Source organism: Numenius arquata, chromosome 5, assembly GCF_964106895.1.
Source record: "Numenius arquata chromosome 5, bNumArq3.hap1.1, whole genome shotgun sequence".
NCBI lineage: Eukaryota > Metazoa > Chordata > Aves > Charadriiformes > Scolopacidae > Numenius > Numenius arquata.
Genome location: NC_133580.1, coordinates 30,987,811 through 31,011,057, shown reverse-complemented (window position 1 = coordinate 31,011,057; position 23,247 = coordinate 30,987,811). Strand labels below are relative to the sequence as shown.

General features: G+C 39.2%; 2 protein-coding genes across 2 annotated transcripts in view; both read right to left on the bottom strand.

Moving 5' to 3' along the window:
- CENPE (centromere protein E) overlaps positions 1 to 14,679 on the bottom strand; it is a 39,793-nt gene extending 25,114 nt beyond the window's left edge. The window contains exons 1-19 of the mRNA XM_074147103.1: positions 14,508 to 14,679; positions 14,089 to 14,180; positions 12,352 to 12,441; positions 12,155 to 12,273; positions 10,972 to 11,091; positions 9,968 to 10,049; positions 9,703 to 9,770; positions 9,555 to 9,626; positions 8,588 to 8,639; positions 7,653 to 7,740; positions 7,335 to 7,461; positions 6,616 to 6,735; positions 5,110 to 5,268; positions 4,605 to 4,749; positions 3,204 to 3,298; positions 2,843 to 2,899; positions 2,595 to 2,762; positions 403 to 477; positions 28 to 150 (exon numbers count right to left, since the gene is read on the bottom strand). Coding sequence (XP_074003204.1) covers positions 28 to 150; positions 403 to 477; positions 2,595 to 2,762; positions 2,843 to 2,899; positions 3,204 to 3,298; positions 4,605 to 4,749; positions 5,110 to 5,268; positions 6,616 to 6,735; positions 7,335 to 7,461; positions 7,653 to 7,740; positions 8,588 to 8,639; positions 9,555 to 9,626; positions 9,703 to 9,770; positions 9,968 to 10,049; positions 10,972 to 11,091; positions 12,155 to 12,273; positions 12,352 to 12,441; positions 14,089 to 14,180; positions 14,508 to 14,563 — 1,908 coding nt within the window. The 5' untranslated portion in view covers positions 14,564 to 14,679. The remainder of the gene's footprint in view (positions 1 to 27; positions 151 to 402; positions 478 to 2,594; positions 2,763 to 2,842; positions 2,900 to 3,203; positions 3,299 to 4,604; positions 4,750 to 5,109; positions 5,269 to 6,615; positions 6,736 to 7,334; positions 7,462 to 7,652; positions 7,741 to 8,587; positions 8,640 to 9,554; positions 9,627 to 9,702; positions 9,771 to 9,967; positions 10,050 to 10,971; positions 11,092 to 12,154; positions 12,274 to 12,351; positions 12,442 to 14,088; positions 14,181 to 14,507) is intronic.
- A 756-nt stretch (positions 14,680 to 15,435) lies between these two features.
- On the bottom strand, positions 15,436 to 22,270 carry LOC141464873 (radial spoke head protein 4 homolog A-like). The gene is made up of 6 exons (XM_074148021.1): positions 22,011 to 22,270; positions 21,273 to 21,504; positions 18,626 to 19,378; positions 17,286 to 17,436; positions 16,343 to 16,460; positions 15,436 to 15,670 (listed from the first exon to the last, which is right to left on the bottom strand). Exons 1-6 carry the CDS (start codon positions 22,268 to 22,270, stop codon positions 15,436 to 15,438), a joined length of 1,749 nt encoding a protein of 582 aa, XP_074004122.1.
- Positions 22,271 to 23,247: the final 977 nt, after the last annotated feature.

The following is a 23,247-nucleotide window of genomic DNA, read 5'->3' as shown; positions in this document are numbered from 1 at the left end:
TCAACCCAGCAGAAAACTCAAGGTTACCACTGAAAAGTATGTGTCCTTTTTTTCCACTGCTTCTTTCTGTAGTTCTTCCACACGATTCTGTAATATCTTTATTTTGTTCTCTTTCTCTTTCAGCTGTTCCAGTTTGGAGTTTATTTCTGCCTAAAAGTTAGAGAAAAAAGGGAGAATGAAGATTCTAGTACCCAGTTTGCTTTTTTCAGGTAAGAATTTAACAAAAAACCTGCTTTGTACATCATAAGTGTTCATGGGTTTTAGACATAATGCCCTTATAGCTGGTAAGACTAACCAGAGCCCAGTGTCTAGGTTGTGCTCAGCAGATACAGTATTTCAAGATAAACAAACCAAGCACATTCATACAAGTCTTATTGCATGTAAATTCATGGACAGGCTCACCTCAAGTTCCTCATTGTACACTTCAGCATTTGAAACTAGATTCTTTAAGTTGGTAATTTCATGCATTAGTTGTTCCTGTGGAGCAAATTGAAGCAAAATTGCAGCAGATGTTAGAAAGCACCCACACCAGTACTTTTAGTTGCCAACACCATGAAAATAAGCAAGGTCTCTCTTGTGTTGTGTTTTCTATTAGTGGGCAAACCATATATGCACACATATCTATTTAAACAGCTACAAAGCAAGTTGGTACATATCTTTCAAATGGATAGATGAGATGCAAAGCTCTCTTTTAGCTTCCCCAAAATTAGAAAGGGTTCAAATACAATTTAATCTGCAACAGCTTGAGAAGCAAGAGCTATATGATCAAAGCCATTAATGCAGAAATTGTGCAGATACAACACTTCAAATTCTAGTCATGTTAAGCAGCTTCTTAAGACACAGTGCAGATATTTATTATTTAATCTATCCACTAACAAGAATGAGAAGGTGCCAAAATTGAGGTAAAGCAAGCAATGCATTCAGTGACATCCTCCAAATCAAAGCACAAGACTAGGTAAAAAAGCACTTCTAAAATTGAAGGACTGTTTTCTTTTGGTCTTTGTTAGAAAAGCTTTACAATAGGCACTCATCTACAAGTACTTCTGTATAGTCACAAGTGTAGGTAAGGTGAAAATCTAATCTGTAATTTTAAGATCAGTGAAAAGCTTCAAAACAAGCACTATCCTATAAGCATTTTGAGATAGTTAAGTGTATAGCTAGAAGAAAACCCAATCTGCAATCTTAAAATCAGAGGATGATTGTAGAAGACATGAAAGTCATTCAACGTCATTATTCAGAATAACAGAGTTTACCTGTATATCTGTGGCAATTTAAATTGCTGGATTTCAACTAGTGTATTCAGTGAAGTATGTGACCTTTCAGTATTGCTGTAATTAACCTGCTACATGGTATCAACACACACTTATATTTTGTGGACCGTCTTCAGATACAGATCCGAAAACATGGATCATTCAAAAAGCAATTATTGTAATAGAAGCTACTTTAGAACATTTCATCTGTTATTAGGTACACAAAAGCTTTTCAGAGAAAACCGTAACTGAGGATTTGTTAAATGCTGGCTGATAAGGAACATAGCACAATTAGTCTAGCATACAAAGGGTCCTCTAAAAAGAATCATGAAATACAAGCTAAATCATAACCTATTATGGATCCATTTTGTTTGAGATCCATAAATCTTTGTAGGGAACACAATGGAAATGAGAGGTGATTTTGTTAAAGTGTAACCTGAAACAACAATGCAAAAGGATATAACTTCAGCTTCAACCTTAGTTTCACGGTCAGAGAATATTAAACAGACTAGCACATACAAGTAACCTGCAGAGAAGGTATCAGGAAAGAAATGGAATAATACATCCATGTCTCAATACTTCAAGTTGTTGGTTTTGGGGTTTTATTTGTTTGGGCTTTTTTTGTTGTTTAGTTGGGTGGTTTTTTTGCACTGGGACTTATTTCACAGTCTAGCCCTTGAGCAGCTAGAACCTAAGTAATACATATTTTAGGTTACAAAATCAGAGCATAAGACATTTGAACAAACAAGGTACATCTCCTGTAACAGCACAAAGTGAAGAGAACTGAAAGTCAGCATATCCTATATAATAAGTTATCCAATAGGGAGGTTTACCTTTTCTGACTTCCTGGCACAAAAGACAATGTTAAAATTTTCCATAGACATTAATAGTTAAACAACATGATAATAGTTAATGCTCCCATAGTTCAATAGATTACCAAAAGTCAGAGCTATCTTGGATTGTAAACCAAGATGTTTTGCACGAGTATGTGAAAAGTGGTTTAGCAACGATACTTTAACTTCACAACAGTTCCAAAATGTAATTTACATAGCAAAACAACTGTCTCGCAGAAATCTGGAGTGAAATTCAGATCATGCATATATAAAAATAATATTTGGATACATATATACACACAGACTTCAGTAAGTGACTCCGAAAATTTAAGTCCGAATTTTACACTCTGAGTAAATCCAGTTTAAATCCTGGGTTCATTTATTCTGTTGCTGAACACAGCTTATAACAACGCTTGTCAATCAACATCCAAGTATATGTACACCAAATAAACTCTAGAAAACATTTGAGCATAAAGAATTCTTCTCTCTGCATTTATTCAATGTGCCTTACCTCATGATCTTTTTGTGTTTGTTTTTCCAGTGCTTCAAATTCATCCATTTCTATTTTTTCCTTCAGTTTCTCCTTCATTTCATTTATTTCCAATTTCAACCGCTCATTTTCCAGTACTAAGTTATTAAAGTTAGCTTGCAGGGGGTTGATCTCATTTACAGCAATATCCTTAAGAAGCAGCGCAAGAAACTTTAGAAGCTGTTGTTGGAGTGTCAGTCTTGTTTCTAGACAATAGAGAACAGACTTACCTTTTCTAATGCTAATGCTTCACAGAGTTGCACAGATTCTTCAAAGTCTCTCTGAGTCTAGAAAAAGAATTGCTCTCAGTTAACTGATCTGCAATATCAAGTTTAGTATTATATTCCCTGTTGCCTTTTTTCTTACAGCTATTTAAATACCAAAACTTACTGGATCACTTGCCACAAAATGGTAGAACCATAAAACCATCCCACAACTTCAGAGGTGACCAAGACTGGATGGTACCTTCAGAGATGACTTTGAGATGAGATTGAGACATACACAATTTTGGTGTTCTACAGAAGAGTAAGCATGGGAAGCATGTAACGTATATGCACTGTATTAGACAACCAAAATAGATTATGATGTTACCCAATTCATGTTAGGTCCAGCAGTCCATTCTACATCTGAAATTTGATCAGGAACCATCAGACACTGGTTGTCATGTTCAGAATTCTCTAACATAGCTGAAAAGAAAGATGTATTAAAAAAAAATACAGACTAGCAGTAGATTTTAAACTGGACATCAAGAATTATTTTCTTATCAAAGAACTTTATGCCATTGAATGATTGTTTCCAGTGTGAAAGATGTAGCACACTGAGTAGAAATTCTGAATCTCATGATTTTCTCTTATGAGAGGGAAAAAACACTGAAGTCCAGTCCCTGTGTTTATGCTGATCACCTCATCATACATTAATTAATACTAAACTAAATCAAGAATATGTACTTAATTACTGACTAGGAAGAGTGTTGAAGTGTCAAGAAAAGAACCGCTCAACAGTATTCTGCAAGATTTAAAGCAAAAAGCGCCACCATCCTCCATACAGAAAAAAAACAACCCTGACAATCCACATACAAGCAAAAAGCTTGACAGGATAGGTCATAGGGTTGTAAGATGATGGAGTTCACCAATAATAGTGTCCCATTATTCTTTTGTCTTCAGTTCAACTTTCTCACTCCTGTAATAAGTCCTTGAATTTCTCTGTATCTCAATCTGATCTTTGAGTAATGACTTCTCTATTCTTGTTGAGAATTTTGGAATTTCACACACACCCTCTTCCTTCCCCTCACCTCCTTTTTGGGGGAAGAACATTATTTGGATGGATAGTCTGTGTTAAAGAACAACTTCCACTACTTTTATAAAAACTAAAGAGTTAGAGTAGGCTACATGGCAGAAGTATTTGTAGACCCTGCTTTCTACCTCACAGCTCTTACCTTCTGTTTTAACAAACTAAAAGCTTAATATCCAGAAGAGGAAAAAAATAAATAGTAGTAGTTTCCTTGGAAAGTGTGTTCAGGGACATTTGGTGGGGTTTTTTTTGTGTGTAGTTTTTTTTTTTTTTTTCTTTTCGTCTTTGTGCTCTCAGAGAGTCAACTTATTCCCCTTGGGAAATTAAGTAACACTTGCAAAATTATCCACAGGAATTTGCTACACTTACTTTGCCTGGGATAGAGTCAGATTCACAGTCCCACTTCTTGAAATAAAATTAACCTTATTTCCAGCCCAAGACCTACCAGCATTACTGTGCTAAAACCACTTCCCTTCCAGGCAGCATTCTTTGCTGGCAGACAAATGTAATTTCCCTATGGGCTATAGGTAACTCTTTCAAAACCAAGTTCATCGAGCATAATTTGAGTAGTATAGTGCCAACTATATGTAGCTTTCATATTGCTAGCAAATTAGTTTGTTCTTTAACTTAGACTTATTAAAAAGGGATTATTTCTCATTTCAAAGCTGCCTTGCTTCCTTATCTTTTCCTGAAGATACTTACAATCCTCTATGTCTGGTAGTGACAACAGAGACATTTTCATTTTTTTTGTTTCAGTCAGTCCTGGTTTTTCAAAGTCTTCAAAATAGTTCACATTCGCCTGGTTTAGTTTACCAGGAGCCCAAGTAACTCTCCTTCTCCTCTTGGCCTTTAAAAAAAGTATTTACAGAAAGAGCGATACAGTCAAAGCACTAAGAAGACAGTAGGTTTTGCATTAGGCTAGTTCTATAGCAGTACCAGCAGCTAACTTGACAGGGTTTAGCAGTTTCTTCAAAATTTAACTACAGCATAACAATTTGAAAGCAAAAGCCTTCGCAGTCTGTTCACTGCAAGGCAACATTGAATTGATACTCATTCAGAAGTTATGTTAAAAGTTACCCCTTTAAAAATAAGAAGATTTATGTGAAAATTGCCTATCAAACTTATGCTTCATTATCAGTATAAGCCTACAAATTTAATATTACCTTTTGCAAAGAATTAACAAATAAGATCTAGAACATGTGCTTACTTTAGCATTTTGTTTTGAGGAAAAGGAGGCAGAAGTCACCAGCATCTCTGTTAAGTTTCGTATCCTATCTTCCTGTACTTTTTGAAGAGAATTTTTTTCTTCCAACAGTTGGGCCAATTGGTCTTTCTCCATTGCATGAATTTGAGTCTTCGAAGACACCTTTCATAATAACAATATTAATCAAACTGACATTTTAAGAGCACAAACCACTCCTCTACAGAAGATACACAATTACTAATATTTAAAAACAACTACACATATACATTCTTTTAAGTCTGGAAGAGCTGTTTTTAATCTTTAACAATGATGAAACTGACAGTTTAGTCTACAATTTACCTGTAGACATTTAAGAGGGTCAAAACTCCCCCAAACAATACAGCCTGAGAGCTTTCTAGGGACAAAAAAAAAAAAGCATTCTTTCAACTGTAACGTAGTTTAAGATGACATTACCATGGTGCCAGAAGCTCTTTGAGAGCTATGATTCAGTTGTCAAATAACAGCAAGCTACTCTCATGCATGCGGTGCCTTAAGTTTTGAAGTACTGAAAATTTATTCTGTTGTAAAGAAACTGCATTACAGTAGCTAGGTTTTTTGACAATTTTATCATGATCTTACAATACTTTAGAGCAATTCAAAGTTCACATGGGATTTTCCAACACTCTTCTGTACTTAAGTACTTTCTTCACCACCTACTACCTCAGAAGATGGCAAACACACTTCTAGGTGCAAGTTTATACTGCAAATTAGTTCTCTTTAAAATTAAGAGGTCAGTTATTTTTCCTTAAGCTTTTCCTATGTTTTTTTTTTTTTGCAAAGAAAAAAGAAAAGCCTATTTTTATGCTTTAATTCACCAAAACAGTTATGTTCAGAATGGTGATTTTCCTGTGCTTTATCTTTTATCATCTATGCTCTAAGAAGACCTGCACGGTTGCTCCTCAACTCCATAGACTTTTGGACAAAGATGAACTCAGGGGAGAGAAACTACACTGTTTGTTGGGAAGTTACTATTGTTCGTTTTCTAAATATATCTTCTGCCTATACATGACATAAGTTTTGCCTGTGATCTTATGCAGGTGTAACTTTTTGCAACTCACACTAAACTTAAACAACAGTAACGGGGGAAAATATTAATTAAGTTGGAATCTTTAACTGACATTCAATAACTTCTTATACTGCAACTAAGTATTCCTTTTGATCTGTGGCAATATTAAAGTGTTCTATAAGGTATGAAAGATTTCCATTTCTTAAATATATTAACCTACAGAAAGCAATTCTGTTAGTTGATTGCATTCCGTGTTAGCTTTCACATGGATATCTTGACTATCATCAGTTGTTCTAACCCTCACAGCACCTTTTCAATTTCTATTCTCTCAATAGAAATTATAGATATAGCTTTAAACAGTTTACCTACCCCTCCAAATTTAACTGGGTTTGATTTAAAACAGAACGTTTCCAAATAGCTACCAGTACTACGGGTAGATTAATTTGAATGATTTTATTACATACTTCCTCCAGCTGCTTTTTCAAATCCAGAATTTCTTTGCGATACCTCTTCAGGAGGGCATCATCATCAAGTACTTCATTGACTTTCGGAGTATTCTTCATTCTTTTGGCTGTATTGGCAAACTAGAAGAATATTCTCTCATGGACAATAGTTGGAGAACAAATATATCAAAACACTTATTCTGTCTCTTATTTCGCAACAGAATTAAAAGGACAGTTTATTAGACAACTATCCACATATAATAAAGGACACAAATGTTTACATTTACTTATTTTTCATGTACTCAAAGCTTTGAAAAGGTAAGTTTTCTTTGCCTGATATTAATACCTAAAGAGTAAAGTCTAACATTTAAGCAAAACCACACCGAGTTATTCTTATTTAATAAAGAGCTCAAAAGACAATCCTACCTAAAGAATACAGTTCATGAATAGTTCAATTAGCCTCCTTTTTTGTAGGACCTGTATAACATCTTGCGTTAGCAAGGTCAGAGAAGAAGCTTTGTTCCAAATGCCAGAAAGCTCTAGTTAGACAACTTAGTGCAAGATGACAACTGGGAAAACATGCTGCAAACAAAATGAAATATTTCCAGTTTCAAGTCCACAGAGGACCTTTAGAAGATCCAAGTGGCTACAGATCCAGCAGATTATATTTTCCACCCCTCCAACCTGTTTACAACAAAGCATAGACTCAATAATGCTTGAAAACAGGTGAGAAGTTTTACCTGAAGAGTACTGAGCGTTTCGTCAAAAGAAACAGGAGTAATTGTACAAATAATAACTGTCTTAGCATTTCCTCCAAGGGAGTTCTGCAGAATTCGAGTCAGCTTGCTGTCTCTGTAATTTATGAAGCTGATGAAAAAGATGGAGGAAAAAAAAGAAAATTCATTTTTTTATAGAAAAAAACACAGTAAACATTTTCTAGAGGTAATAGGTTATTTGAAATAGTTACGTACATAAAATAGCATTCTATACAAAGGATTTTAATTTCTTAGTTTATTAGTGACTTATCTTAAAACAGGTATACAAACACAAGTGCTTACCCAGAAGGGTCATCACAAAGTTTTTTGATAACCTGACCCAGAATGAACAAGCTCCGGTTTATATTGCAGCCTTCTTTCAGTCGGACACCTAGGTATCACACAGGAATATTTTTTTTTTAAATTTAAAACAATATTAAGATACAATTTCAATCTGTCAATTTTTTTATGCTATGTTATGCTCAGAGGGATTATCCAAGAGTTAAATCTCAAGTGCCACAATGAACTATGAGCTATCAACAGTCAGTATCAAATCCATGATAATAATAGAAATGCATCAAAATAAGATAGTAACCTATCACAAATAGATATTAATAATCCCGTAAGCAAGCAGCTGGGCCATAAAAACTTCAATTTTGTTTCCTGTTTAGATTTTGCAAATGCCCATATTTACACGTGTAAGTATAACGAGCCCTAGATACAACTTTTGGGTTAGTTGTTCCTTGTAAGAAAGAATATTAACTTGTGTTCCTCTCAGATCACTTTTTTTTAACACGTTAAAGGCATTTTTGTGCAGCTTCATGCTGTCTCTGTTAACAATCCAGCTTCCTCTTAGCTAAAGAATGAGCCATCTATTCACTCTCCACCTTTACATGAGTCCCTACAAGCTTCTAATGATTTCTTTACTACAGGTGAATATGTACTTATTCCTCTTCAGTCTATTAGTTCAGTGCATGACTGTTGCTGACTCTGCTATTCTAGAATATTCTAGAATATTTTTTTTCCTATTCTAGAAAAGCCATATCACTATCTAATTGCTTGCACTTTACAGCATTTTCAGTATTTTTTCAGAGTAGATCCTGTCGTACCAAGGGGAAAAGGGATTATTTATAAACAGTAACAGGATAGCACATAGATCAAATAATTTCCTTTCATCAGTCTCTCTTAAGTGTTAATTAACAGAGGCAGTCATCAGGAGAGACTCATTTAACACTCACCTTCAGATCCTGTTTGACTAGCTCTTTCACTGCCTGCCAGATCTACCAAGTTCTGCAAATTCATTAAATATTTCATAAGTTAGTTCTGAGACAATTTAGTTTTAGATCCTCTTAATTCTAAATCTCTAAGAATTTCATAAAGTAAATTTACACTTAGAAAAAAAAAAACAAGAGGTCTGTCATTATTGGAAGCAATCCATAACTACTGCATGCATACCAACCATACATGGACATGCAATAAGTTTGTGTTAACTCTTAATACCACCCTGAAAAATATTTCAAACTTGCAGTGCAATTCCCCTTACCCTCGGTAACAAAAAGAGCAACATAGTTTCTCAGTGCAGAAGTACTAACTACAGGTTCAAGCTGTAAGAAGCTTCATAGAATCACAGATCATCTGGTCCAATCTTTCATGGAAAGAGAGTCTAGATGAGGTTATTTAGCACCCTGTCCTGAATCAGCTGTATGTCTCTTTGCTTGTCATTGTGTCATAAGGAAATGAAGAAATTAGATACCAGAAGGAAAGCCTCACTCTGAATCTGGTTCAAAGTCAACTAGAACTTTATAGCATCCCATAATGATTTGCCTGAGCAAGCAGCCCTCACTTTAATTAATTCACTAGGCTTGTCAGTGGTCAGGAACAATCGTAGAGGAAGCAGTGTTTAACAAAATGCAAGAACGCTCCAATAGCCTCTTATGCTCCTCAGAAAGAGCTAACAGTCCCCAATCCAGCATGAATGGTCTAGGGACTATTCCCATGCCAGAGTTCTCTTTGGTGGGAAGATACACTCTAGATAATACCCCAGGAGTCTCCTTCTGTACAGACAATCAGAAACATGATTTCTGCTTAAGTTAACAACAAAGCATGTTTGTAATGTCATTATAAAGTAAAATTCTTTCAAACAATCGGTAACAGTAAATTCTCAACTTAAGTGCCTATTTAATAACTTCCCGGAGTACAGCTTACCAAGTGAGATACCATCACTGCTCCATCACAGTTCGCATTTGCAGGGTCACTTCGTTCTCTGCTTTCAATGATCTAGAAGAAGAGGATGCAATAGTTTTTGTCACTTTGAAAATAATAAAATCCCTCCTAATAGTGAAACAGTTTTTACCATTCTGAAGATAGTGTGAGAACGGCTGCTGTGTTCATTCATTTTTGTTTCTCCATAATGGCGATTTTCTGTCAAAAAGCAATATTAGAATACTTTTGTTTATGTTCTGATAAACTGGAGATAACACACAAAAAAGCAATTTTAAAAATATCTGAAAAACACTGATTTCTGAACATAATCTCAAAGAAATACCCTATGATTCTAGATATTCCCCATTCACCAGCGCATTTCTAAGATATCAGTTGACATTGGTTAAACAACTTACTTTCTCCTTTTCTAATCCATTCCATAACTTGTTCTGGGGCAACCACCACCTCTTCAATCAGATCTTCTACATACGTATTCCTCTTAAGAACAAAATCAGTAATAAGTTTTACTTAACTCTGAAAATCACTTCAATACATTACATTAGCATTACCAGCAATTATGGTATTTATTTGTGTTTGCTTCCTCCTTAAAAGGAAGCAACATCAGTTGAATCTCTTTTTAGTCTGAACACAAGGAATGGGCAAAGTTTAGACCTTTATCAGAACTGCAGCCTGAAGGCACAAAAAAAAAAAAAAAAAAAAAAAAAAGAAAGTTATCAGAGATCTAGAAAGTTTCCGAAAAATAAAACTGGTAAGGGAAACACCCTTCTTGACATTTTCTGAGGGAATGTAGGAGTATTTCTCAGTAAGTGCTGTAAGGCCATAATCATACAACTGATAAAAATTCCTTCCAAAAGCATTGATCATTTAGGGCATTGAAAGAAAAAAAAACACACACAAGTACAAATCCCAAACCACTAATTTCTATTATTTGCTACAAAACTTTATATAAAGATACTGAGAATGACATTAATATAGATTTATTTTTCCCTACTGATCATCTTACTAAATAGTTGTAGTCTGATGGTTATTCTATGATTATAATAGAAGAAAATCGTGTCTACTTTGTAGATGATATGAAGAATGGCACGAAAGTAACTCTGTATACCTGTTGAAGGCTTCTAATACATGGAGCTAGAGGCTTAATAACATGTTTGTAGAAGTTTTATTAACTAGACAATTCCCAAGTATTCACTAAGGCAAATAAAATATACTATTCTGGATAATTTAAGAGATTAAGTCTACTTTTACGACATTTATAAAGATAAATCAGCAACAGCAAGCCCAACTTTATTGGGTTTATTCTACTACATCCAGTGTCCTCTGAAGACTTTTTTTTTTAAAAACAACTGCTTTTACATCAAGCAGATACAATACTTACACTATATTTACATCCACTTACATTAACATCCTCACGAATTCCCAGAGGTTTCTTTTTCCTGATATCACAAAGCAGATCCGTAATAGTTTCATTGTAGATTTCCATGTAAGAAACCCTTAGCAAGAATTCTCTCTCTGGAATCTAATGTCCAAAAGGAAAAAAAAAAATAATAAAAAATAAGACTATGCCATAAACACCTTTTAATGCAAGGCGTTAACCTTAACTCAAAGGTATATGTTTAGATATCGTTCCACAGATTTCTTGCCCTGCCCTTCCCCACCCCCCCGCCTTTGCACATCATTTTTCTTCTATCCCACTTCCTTCCAGCTGCATTAATGGTATATCACTTTTAGTAGCTTATAGAAGTAAGATAACTGCCCTACAGAAGCATGACAGTAGTTCTCCCACTTAAATGCCCTTTCCATATCTAATTTCCTCCTGCCTAGGCTCATTCCTCTCAGTGTACCTAGTTTCTCTCTCTGCTTGCTTAGACATGCTTTGCTGCTGCTTCTTCCCCTGCCTCCCTGGTAGGGCATACTGGGATGAGGAAAGGCTGCACAATGGACTCAAGGACTACAGCACCACAGAAAGATCTCTTTGCTTCAATCACTTGTGTAGACCCCCAAGGGTACTCTGCATCTCCTCAAAGGAGGAGTGACAATTTCACATAACTGATAACAATTACCCAAAAACCTCGAGGCAGAAGCAAGTGCTCTGCAGATTATGTTTTGGAAATCACTGTTTTAACTTACACCTTCTCCTTACTTCCTATTAGCACTGAGCAATTAGCCTATGATTCTTTTGAAAGTCTGAAATAACTAAATGTAGTGTCATATTCTTCCCACTAAAAAGTCTTTAATACTGTTAATTCTTTAAAGTTTTAAAATAGCAGAATAAACACAAAGCTTCACATTACCTTATCTCCCACGTTAATAAGTGAGCATCTATTTACATTTATAAACAAGGTTTAGTATATTTGCAAATCTAATAGCCTTCTTCAGTTTTGTTCTGATTTGATTCCAACTAGCAGTGTCCCATTATCTTTTTTTTAAACCACTCATCTTCACAAGGCTAGCAAAGCAACACATGGTCCACTAGAAATTTGTTTTGTTCATAAGCTCCTTGATACTGAAATTAACTTTTATGTAACAATCACAATTATTACTGGTCTTTTCAGACATTTCAATTTAACGGAGTTGCTCACCTCACAAATAACTTTGAAAACATGTTGAATTGCCTTAGGGATAATGCCCACAGAATCTTCATTTCCCATCATTGTGTATGTCTTCCCCGAAGCAGTCTGTCCATAAGCAAAAATTGTGCCTAGAAAGATGGTTGAATTTTACTAATGACTTATGCAATACATTACAAACAGGATTTAAACACAAATTTAAAACTTACCATTATAACCTTGCACAGCTGACTCTATAATTGGAACAGCAACACCTTCATATAACTGCTGAGTGTTGTCACTCGAGTGAAAGACACGATCTTAAAAAAAATAATAATTTTAAATAAGGCATGGGAATCCATTGTATTGCAAGCCAAAACCAAGCTGTCACGTTACTCAATATTGTTGACTTCAAATCCAATAAATGGGCATCAGAATGTTTGTATGATAATTCAAACATAAAATACAACTGTGAAACTACTAACACAGGCTGTTTTTTTTTTTTTTGTAAAAGAAATATAAAACCCAGAACCAAAACAGGTATGATGAACAGAAAACAGACAAGTTAAAAAACCTAAGAACAATGGACACAGTTAAATAGTCATCCCATTTAATCCTAAAACCAGCTATGGCTAATTTATCTGTGAGGATTGTAAACCTGACAATACATGCTACTTGTTAAACTCCTAGCTCGGAGCATGTTTTCATTGAATCTATAGTTTGGGAAAAATTTTTGTAGAGGCTACATTCATATTAACAAGTAGATCAGTAGGAAGAGACTCAAAGTCAGGAAATTAGTTATAAGCATCTAACATCCATACTAGGCACTTTTCCATTTTGCCTTTGGGTCTCCCTACTCCCTCAATGCTCTGGACCAGCCCTAGTCTAGTCTATTCATGACTGGAATTCATATGAAAAAAATTCAGCTCATAAGGTTATCAAACATTGGAACAGGCTGCCGAGGGAGATGGTGGAATTGCCATCCCTGGAGGTATTTATAAGATGGGGAGATGTGGTGCTTAGGGACATGGTTTGTTTAGTGGTCATTTTGGCAGTGTTAGGTTGATGTTTGGACTTGATCTTAAAGGTCCCTTCCAACCTAGACGATTCAAATTCCAAAACCACTCTTACAGCATGATCCAGAACAGAGTGCAATGTCCATCAGGAAGCTGACTTCAAAAGCACATTCCTGTTACTGACTGAAACTGAAATCCTGCTGCCCCAATGGCACTCTGTTGTGGTTTGAGAAAATGCATAACAATTTTATTGTCATTTAGACAACTATTCTATCACCCAATGACCCCTCCCAACCCAGGAAGGGGAACCGGGAAAAACAATAATACTAAAGTAGTAGTATTGATCCTGATACCAATATAAGATATACAAGAATTATACTCAGCTAATTCTATGAGCAGGAAGCCGTGCCCTCCCAGCAGCGGACAGCAAATGTCAGACACTGCAAGTGCAACAGCTTCAGGAGGAAGGGAAGGACTCAGGGGTCCAGCACTGGGGCAAGAAGTTGTCTGGACCGCTGCCATCAAGGAAGAGAGAACTATGCAGCAAGTTTTCTAGTTTATGTTGAATGTGACACTCATAGTATGAAATAATCCTGTCAGCCAGCCTTGGTCAAATGCCCAGGCCTCACTTCTCCCCCTCCCTGCACCCAGCAAGGCTCAGAAACACTGAGGCCTTGACTCCCACATAGCCTAGCTAGCTATAAAGTAAATATTTTCACAAATTCAGACACTAGAGTCTTCAAAAATTGGTGTTCTCCCAAGCATTAGAAGAGAAATTAGTCCTGTGCCACTCAACCCAGGACACACTCCTTCAAAATTATCAAGTTGGAAAAAAAGTTCACAGAAGTTGCAAAAAGCTAGGGTCATCAACGTTAGTTGATACATCCAATTAGCACAGTAACAAAGGTCCATGCAAGCATCAACATAAAATAATTGCTTTCATATTCTTACCATAACTGAATACTTTTGTACCGTTTACTTCAGAAATAGTATTATTTTCACTTTTCCATTGGACTGACACTTTATCTTCGAGAGCATTTTCCCTAAAAGAAGAGATATTCTGTTAACCTTACGAGGTTAGGGCCCTGCTCCTGTAACGCGGGCCTACCCCGTTACCGCCAGCACCTCTCTCTACCCCAGGCCCCTACCAGCCCCGGAAGGGAATGACGGCGCATTGATGCCCTCGCCTTGCTCCTCTCTTCATAGAGCGGCAGTGGCGCTCACAGGGCCCTAGCCGAAGCTTGGGGAGAGGATGGTGGCACAGCAACGCCCGGGGAAGCTGAGGGGGACCCCGAGGCCGCAGGCAACACCACAGCCTCCCCTCAGGCCGGGGGCTCGGGTGCGGCCCTCCCGCCCGGAGGGAGCCTCACCTGGCGATGAGCGGCCGCACACGCACGCAGACGGTCACGGCTCCCTCGTCCCCCATCCCCGCAGCTTTTGGGCAGACGCTGCCTGGGACAGAGAAGCCACTCTCCCCCTCCTCGCCCACACCCAGGCGAACAACGCAGCGACTCAACCGCCACCGCAGTTTGAACTTCTCCACGGGTCGCTTCCTATTGGCCCGCGCGGGGCGGACGCCACGGCAGAGCGTACCACTGGCCAACGGCTGACGGGGGGGGGAGGGAGGGAGCAGGGAAAGCGTAGCGAGGGAGAGATGGCCGAATGGTCCCGGCGCGCTCCCGCGACACCCCCCCCGTCTGTCGCGAGTGCTGCGATGGTGCCGGCCGGGGCCGAGGCGCGGGCGCTGCGGCGACGCGGCCGTCGGCGGAGTCGTTACGGTGCGCTCGGCGGGTGATTTAATTCGCTGCCTACCGAACCTGATAGCGTGATTTCACAACTAAAAGTGACGTTGTTCTGTATTTACGGGTTTGGGTTTTTTTTTTGGTTTAATTAAAATTTACGTAGGTATTGAAGCGCTGGTTAGAAAAACAAGGCGAACGCGTGGCGGTTGGTAGTTAATTGAAAACTGTATTATTTTAGGAAGGAGACCCAGACCTTTTGCCTACTTTTCTGAAAAAAAAAAAAAAAAAAAAAAAAGAGGCTGCTTCATGTTGGCGTCCTCCGGTGAGGCAGGGCCGGCTTGGCGCCAGCGCCGTGGGCTCGGGGTGCGGGGAGGAGAGGGGAGGGAGGGGAGGAGGGAGAGGAAGGCTCCTCTCCAGCTGTGGAGAGGAGCCTACAGACATCGGAAGAGAAGACGTGGCCCAAATTACCTTTCTTGTAAGATCAACTAATTAACGACTAATTTATGAAAAGACTATTCGTGTTCAAACGTTTAAAATACGTTTCCCCCCCCGTATTTTAATCATCGTCCTCTTCATCCTCAGCGCCTTCCTCCTCTTCCTCTTCCTCAGCTGCAGCTAAGGCCTCTTCCTTGGCAGCCTTGAAAGCCAGTTCCTCCTGCACGGTGGGGTCTCTCGTCTCGGTGATTTCTGGCCCGCTGGGGTATTCTGCTTGCGCTGGCGGAGGCAGTGTGGGAATGTGGTTCTCTGGGCTGTATTTGTGACCCCAGCCAAAGTAGATGTTATCAAATTTCCTGAGAAAGAAAAGCCAGAGATCACACATTCTCCCCCCCCCGCCCCGCAACAAAACATCAGTGGAGGTGGTGTCAGGCTTCCTTACTCTGCTCTGCAAAAAGACGCTGTGGTGCAGATATCCGATAACAGAAGTGTTTAAAAGAAGGCACTTCTTTTTAACTGCTCTAATTGTTGATTATATCTTCCACTTAAAAATCTCCAAATGCTAAAATGATGAAGGCTGTGTGCTGTCACTGCATTGTATTGCAGTACAACTCCAACCCCACGTTGGTAACCTAAACCAGTTTCTGACGCCAACTCCAGTGCCCCTTTAAAAGCAGGTAGAGGTAGTGACTGTACCACACGTATTGGAAACAAATGAACATTAGAATCACAGAATGTAGCTGTTTTTGTAAAAAGTACCACAGACTCAAGAATATAGGTTTTAAATCAAGGGCCGTGCCCGAATACTAACTGGACATTTACATCCATTAACTTTATACTAGCCTTTCCTGAATGATTATTCATTTTCAGTCTTAAATACATATTTACTGTTGCTGTGCCTCCATCAGTCTCCGGAACAGCTAGACTTAATGAATTAATATAGTGAATTAATAATAAGCAGCTTTGACTTCATTAGACAGGTATCTGTGTTACAGTCTGGGTTGTAACCATGTCAACTAGCTACTCACTTGCCAGATGCAAAAGCATATGCTCCAGGCCATCGGTTAGACTGGAGAACCGCAACAGCGTATTGCGGGATCAGGTTTGTAGAAGGCTGAGCTGTCCAAGCAGGGATGTTTTGAATTCCTGGAGGCAGCCAAACACTCAGAGTCAAAGAATAAACTGGCTTATGAGCCTCTGCAAAATATTTCAAAACTGAGCTACGAGACTTTCATAGAATTCAAGCAATAGTTGGAGTAAGTTGCATGTTAGAAGAGCTAGAAGTCAGAAACAATAAACGTAGGCGCTGTATTCAAACAGGTGGTTTTGATGTATGGGTAGGTAGCACCAGAGTGCTAACAGAGCCACATACAGAGAAGATCATGCTCCTGAAATTCAGTAGTACTCACCTTTGTTTCTTTTGTCAAGGACTTTTTATCACTTATGGAGAAGTTATGTAGTTATATTTCAACTTAATCAAAGAATGGCGAGTAGGAAAATAATTTACTATTGATGTAATCTAATATTCAAGTTCCCATATTCCCATGATTTGCTGCAATAATATGCTACGGGATCTAAATTCTTATTTGTATATCTATGCATGTGTGTACACATATTACATGTGCACACACCCGTTTTTTTTTTGGTCTAAAAAGATGATGGAAAACTAGCTGAATGTATTTCATGTAGTGAGCTGTCTTGAACTTGCAGTAGCCTGACAAGTCTGAGGTATTTTTTCCCTTTATTCTCAACAAGACTGTTAATTAGTAAACTCAAATATTTAAATTTTAATGTCAATACTGTTAACCATTTTGCTTTTGATCAGTTTTGTAAAAGGATGTCCTTACCCTACAGGGGCAAATTATATTGCTCCATGAAGTGTGAGAGCCCTATAACTTCAAATATTTACTACCTAAATGCTAACATTCCTAGTGGCTCTCTATGAAAGACTTCATATTCCATGAAAAATACCTTCATCTTCAGATAGTGGAGTGAGAAGAGGAGGTCCTATTTCTTGCTGTAGTTCTTGTGGTAGTTCATCTGGCTCCTCTTCTTTCTCTTCCTCTTCGTTTTCTTCTTCTTCCTCTGATTTTTGAAGAGGATTAAACCAAACACAGCGACCCTATAATTGATACAGAAAAATAATAAATACATGTAACAGTCACTGAAAGAACGTGAGCCAGTTAAAACAATTGGCTCAAGCGCATCCACACACAGTTAAGGGACAGGGGGAAGAAAAGAAAAATATGTATTTCATAATTGAGATATTGTTGGCAGAATATTGTATCCTCTTGACAGAGTGTTCCCTATATCCCTCATTCCGCCTTCATCCCTGTTTACTCTTTCAGAATAACTTCATACCTCTGTCATCAGCTTTTTGTTATTTTGTAGTCTTCAATTCCTTGCCAGTTGGGTTTGTATCCTTGCTAGATTATCAGTCACTGCAAGCTGAGAAGCTACCACTTACGGACTTTGCCCTTTCTTTTTAAAGTCCACCTTGATATTTGGTCTTGATATTCAGTCAGAGGAGCATAACAAAATGTTCTTAAGATTCTAATGCATACAGATTTTATTTTTAGAACTATTTTTTTGCTGGTGATCATTTTAAACCTTATTTCCTACCTTTTGCTATTATTTTACACTAGCATTCTTGAATTGGTACACTGGCCAGCACGTCATCCAGCAACGATCATCACATTAGTAGTACCTCTTTCCAGCACTGGTCTGATATCACAAATATTTTATGCTACAATTTTATTTACAATATTTTGGTTTTAAACTTTTTCATTTGCTTGTTTCACAGAAGAAACTAAGCAACAGAAAATAAAACAGAAGAAAACATAAAATAAGTTCCATTTAGCATATGATCATAAGCTATCTGCATTTTAGCATCCTACTCATGAAAAGACAATTTAAAACATTTTTGTCAATTAAGGACCTCAAAAGAGAAAACCTAATATAGAAGATTACCAGAAATTATTGTTATCTATCTAACTCCATACAGATATGTAAAGATAGGTTTCAATCTCAAGATCACACCATTGAAAAAAGTACTAAACCTAGAAGGTTCCTAAAAAAAATATAAATAAGTATATGTATATAAACGTATGCTATATGTAAATATGTGCAACATATTTATATATTATATACCATATCAAATATATTTTATGTAGAAAAACATTTCAGTACGATACTGTTTCTGGTGAATAGTTCAAATGTGCAGGTGAGGAGTGTCATTTACAATCTGAAACCCTAGGAGCACTACAGTGTGAATGGTACCTGAGGTCCACATAAGCTATGCCCGAACATACCTGCCTTAGAATACTCTGTACATTGTGCACCCACGCGGAGAGAGAATCCACCATTTCAGCCACAGAAAGAGGCTGAAAGTCGGGGTTTTCTTCATATGTATCTCTTCCTCCTTCCATCTCCTCCTCTTCATCTCCTTCTTCCTCTGCAAACTGGTAAAATCCAATGGGAGAGATCTGGGTTCCTGCTGAGATCCGAGCTATCTGTGCACGCAGGTAATTGGCCTCATTTCCAGGGAAAGGAGGAAAGCTCACAACAGGAGCATCCAGCCTACCAGTGAAGAACTTCTTGATTTTCCTGGCGCAGACAATCTGGGCTGGTGTCACTGAAGGCAACTTCACCCAGGGTTTGCCTGGCTCATTACAGACAAAGTAGACATATTTATTAGCTCCAGTCCCATTTTCTTCTTTTGGGATGACAGGTGGGGGCTTATAGGTGGACACTGGTGGTTCATATTCTTTTTCTTTCTCCTCTTCGTCTTCAACCTCATCCACCTCTTTCCCTCTTTCCTCAGGAACTTCTTCCTCTTCTGTTTCCTCCTCCTCTTCCCCCTCAAGGTACTGTACTTCAGCTATAATATAGTTCATCTCCAGGCCCAAAATTTTGCCCCAGAAGCGACAGGTCTGGACTGGCTGAACACTAATTAATTTTTTAAGGGCAAGGAATATATGATAAGATTCATCTTTGCTCAAGCCTATTCCAGCTTGTTCAAAATAGAAGGCTGTTTCCATCACATTAGGTAGAGGGGTCTCTCCCTGGGAAGAAGATCCAGAGTTAGAGCTGAAGAATATAATAATTGTCTCTTTGAAAAATTAAACATGTTATCCACCGAACGTTACACTTCACTTTCCTGTAGTGCCACTCATTCTCTCAAAGTGCTTTGCAGACATTCATTCACTACCTCTTCCACTATCATTTAGAAACATTAAAAATGCCATTTTAAGGGTAAAGAAGAGAACTGCAGCTTTTAGAATACAGGATTTCAAAATTCAAATTCCTAATTACTGCAAAATAAGGAAACTCGAAATTCTTGCACAGGATCTACAAAGGACTTCAGTGCTAGGGCATGTCAGCTACGTAAGTGGCCTTGATGCCCGCAAAGAGTGTCACCGTGTTCCCTTGTGTTTGTGGCAGATGCGTTTGGGGAAAACATAATACATATTTTATATATTTAGACACCAGACCAGCAATATCTCTCTGGAGTTAATGTTGTTCTTTTGAAAACCTTGGCAAAAAGCTCCCTGCATTTTTAAAAACACTGGCCTCTGCTATTACTGAAGTGCATAGTAAGACTCCAGCTGGCTTCCAGGAAAGCAGAACTAGACCAATAATGAAGATTTCATTAAATATTTCCATTTGCTTTATCACCCTTCTTTCATCTTATGGGGGTAAGGTGATTATATCACACAAAGATATTAAAAGTTGTACATGGCAGGGTAGGGAATTTGGAAGTAGTGCTAGTTTCGTATTGAATTTCTTTGGCCCTTCCAGGCTTCTTATATCAAAGCAAGATGGACAGGAGTATGAAAAATTCCAAATTCCTTTCCGAAATACCCTACTTTTTTCCATTTTTACCATCATATACTGTTACTGTGAAATAATAGGCTATGGAAAAGTTGAAAGACTGTCTTCTGTTAGTATTTGTATTCTGCAATGGCAATTAATTTGAATATATAGTGGTACCGTTGTATGAAAATCAACACCTTGTTGATTAGTTTCCCTTGGTTATTATAAGAATTCTCTTAATTTTTCATTGGGTACAAATGCTTCTGCATATAAGCAACTGAATTCTGAAAAATACCCTATTTTAAGAAATGGCTTTTCAATTCTAGCAGTTCTTCATTATAACCTTTTTTTTTTTTTTTTTTAAGTTGGAGAAGGATAGACTGGAACCACAGCTGGAGCTGGAAGGATCACAAAATTCTCCATTCTCTATTTTACAGTAGCAGCTGTGCACAATATTCTCAAACCAGTGTCCAGAATTATGGTCACTTTAGGTAAAGAAATGTCACTTTTAGATAAAGAAATTCAGATGCAATATTCCATGCTGAACTAGCATATAGGAGATATTGTACACTTTATCTGTTAATCATCTCTAGAACGTCTGTGATTTTAAAGGCTCGGAATATTAGTTTTACTACAGGAAAAAATCCCAACTAGGTAGCCAGATGGGGTTTCTTCTTCACAAATATGAAGAGGGTACATGGTACTGTGACTGCAAATATTTATATGATCATGACAGGCTATAGTACAAAGGAGACCACAACTCCCTTCTTCCCTTCCCTTCCCTTCCCTTCCCTTCCCTTCCCTTCCCTTCCCTTCCCTTCCCTTCCCTTCCCTTCCCTTCCCTTCCCTTCCCTTCCCTTCCCTTCCCTTCCCTTCCCTTCCCTTCCCTTCCCTTCCCTTCCCTTCCCTTCCCTTCCCTTCCCTTCCCTTCCCTTCCCTTCCCTTCCCTTCCCTTCCCTTCCCTTCCCTTCCCTTCCCTTCCCTTCCCCCTTCCCTTCCCTTCCCCCTTCCCTTCCCTTCCCTTCCCTTCCCTTCCCTTCCCTTCCCTTCCCTTCCCTTCCCTTCCCTTCCCTTCCCTTCCCTTCCTCCTCCCATCCATTCCCTGGTATATATGATATCTATTTTTCTCTGATAATAACTCACTATCTCTTCTTCTAATTCTTCATCTCCTTCTCCATTTGGCTTGAGGAACAAAGCTTTACGCTTTTCTGCGGCTTCAAATGTTGGAAGAATCTCATGTTCATCTCGAAGCGTGTCCATTTTTTTCTGAAACTGAGCCCACTTCACATCCTTGCTGATATTCTCAATTATGTCTACTGCATTTGTGGGCTGTTCATCCAGGATCTTTGTTAGCATATTAGCAAGATGATCATATCTGTCATATCAATGTAAATATTATTGACCTACAATACAAAAGTCTTAGAATATTATGTTTTAATATCAAAAGTAGAAGCTAATCACCTGGAGCTTTGCAGAAATTGTTGCAATAGTTAGATGAGAGGGAATCATAGGGCAATATGGGAAATTAGACTTGAAACTAGCTTGATTAAAATATACTTAGGAGTAGTCCCATCTTACATTTTTGGCACATACCACAACTGCCTCAGGAGCTGAAGCGGAATTTAACTTCCGCTCTTAATCAAATCAGTTTCCATTTGAACTCTATAAATTCCCTTAGGAATTTTGATTCTTAAAGATGTTGGACACACAGAACTATGACATAGGGATGAACTAAACATTTATAACATATTCTCCCATTCTATATATACCCTCCTGGTATCCCTCCCTTTCTTAACATAACCCTTTGCCCTTTTACCAGCACTATTTTTCTTTCCACTCATACTTCCTACCCTTTCAATTGTGTCCCTTTTTCAGACTTACAAGTTCAGGCCAGATGTTGTGCTGCTCTTCAGTAAATAGGCTTTTGCATTCTGAATTGCCAGCGTTTGGGATTTGGGATCGGGTATCTGATCATCATATGGACTGTATCCTGGCTGATAAAGACCGTAACCTGGTTCATGTGGCTGATAGGGGCCATGCCCACGTTCGTAGGGATCCTGTTCTTCTATGTATCTTGGATAGGCACTTTTTGGTTCCACTGATTGGTAAGGGTCCAATCCTAGTGTATGTGCCTGATACATGCTGTGCTTTGTCTCCTCTGCCTGGTAAGAGTCTTGTCCTAGTGCGTATCTCTGGCTGATGTTTATTTCTGGCACCTGTAGCTTTTAAGAGTCTTCTTCTGCTTCCCGTGGATGACAGAGGTGTTGAATTCGGGTCTGTGATTGATATGGTGCTTGCCCTGGTGCACAGGTCTGGGCGACACCTCCTCTTTAGTCTTGTGATTGGTAGGGGGTCTTGGGTGCTTGCGGCTGAGAGAAGTTCTTTCTCAGTCCTTGTGGCTGATTAGCCCCTTGCCTTACCCCTTGGCATTCATGGGAAGCCGGGCCCGGTTCCGACTGCTGAGGCGGGTAAAGGTCTCGTTCAGGCCCAGATACTGCCTGGCCCGGGGGGTGCGAGCCGAGCCGGGGCCACCAAGCTGCCCTTTAGCCGCCGTCGGCTTCGCTCGTCGCGCAGCAACGGCTGCTCCGGCGGGGCGGAGCGTCGCCGAGGTAAACCCGCCGCCGTTGCTCGGGACGCCCGGCGGGGCGGTGCCGGAAGGGGTGGGCCGGCGGCGGGTTTTCTGTCGGGACCCCGCGCTGGGGAAGGGGTAGCGGTTCGTCCCGGCCCGCTGCGGCCAGAGCCCTCGAGTGAGCGAGGGGGCTGAGGGAGGCCGTTGAAACCGTTGAGCTGAGCCCCGCGCGCCGAGGCCGGCGGTCGAGGCTGTTGGCGGCGGCGCCGTCGTGCGCGCGCCCGGGGAAGCCGCCCAGGCTGTCGGACCCCTCAGCCTTTCTCAGCGGCTCCCTGAGGGGCCTGTCACCGTGGGGGAGCCCGAGGGGACCCGCCTTCGGGGGCCTGGGGGCGGTCCTGCCGGCCTTGCTTCCCCCCGCCCAGCAGATGTGGTGAGTTTGCTGGGTGGGGAACCCCAGCAAATCTGCCCGAGCTGTTAGTGCTTTCCAGGGGTTTTTCAAGCCCTGCTTGTTATCTTTCATCGTGACCCACAACCATGAAGTTGAAGTTA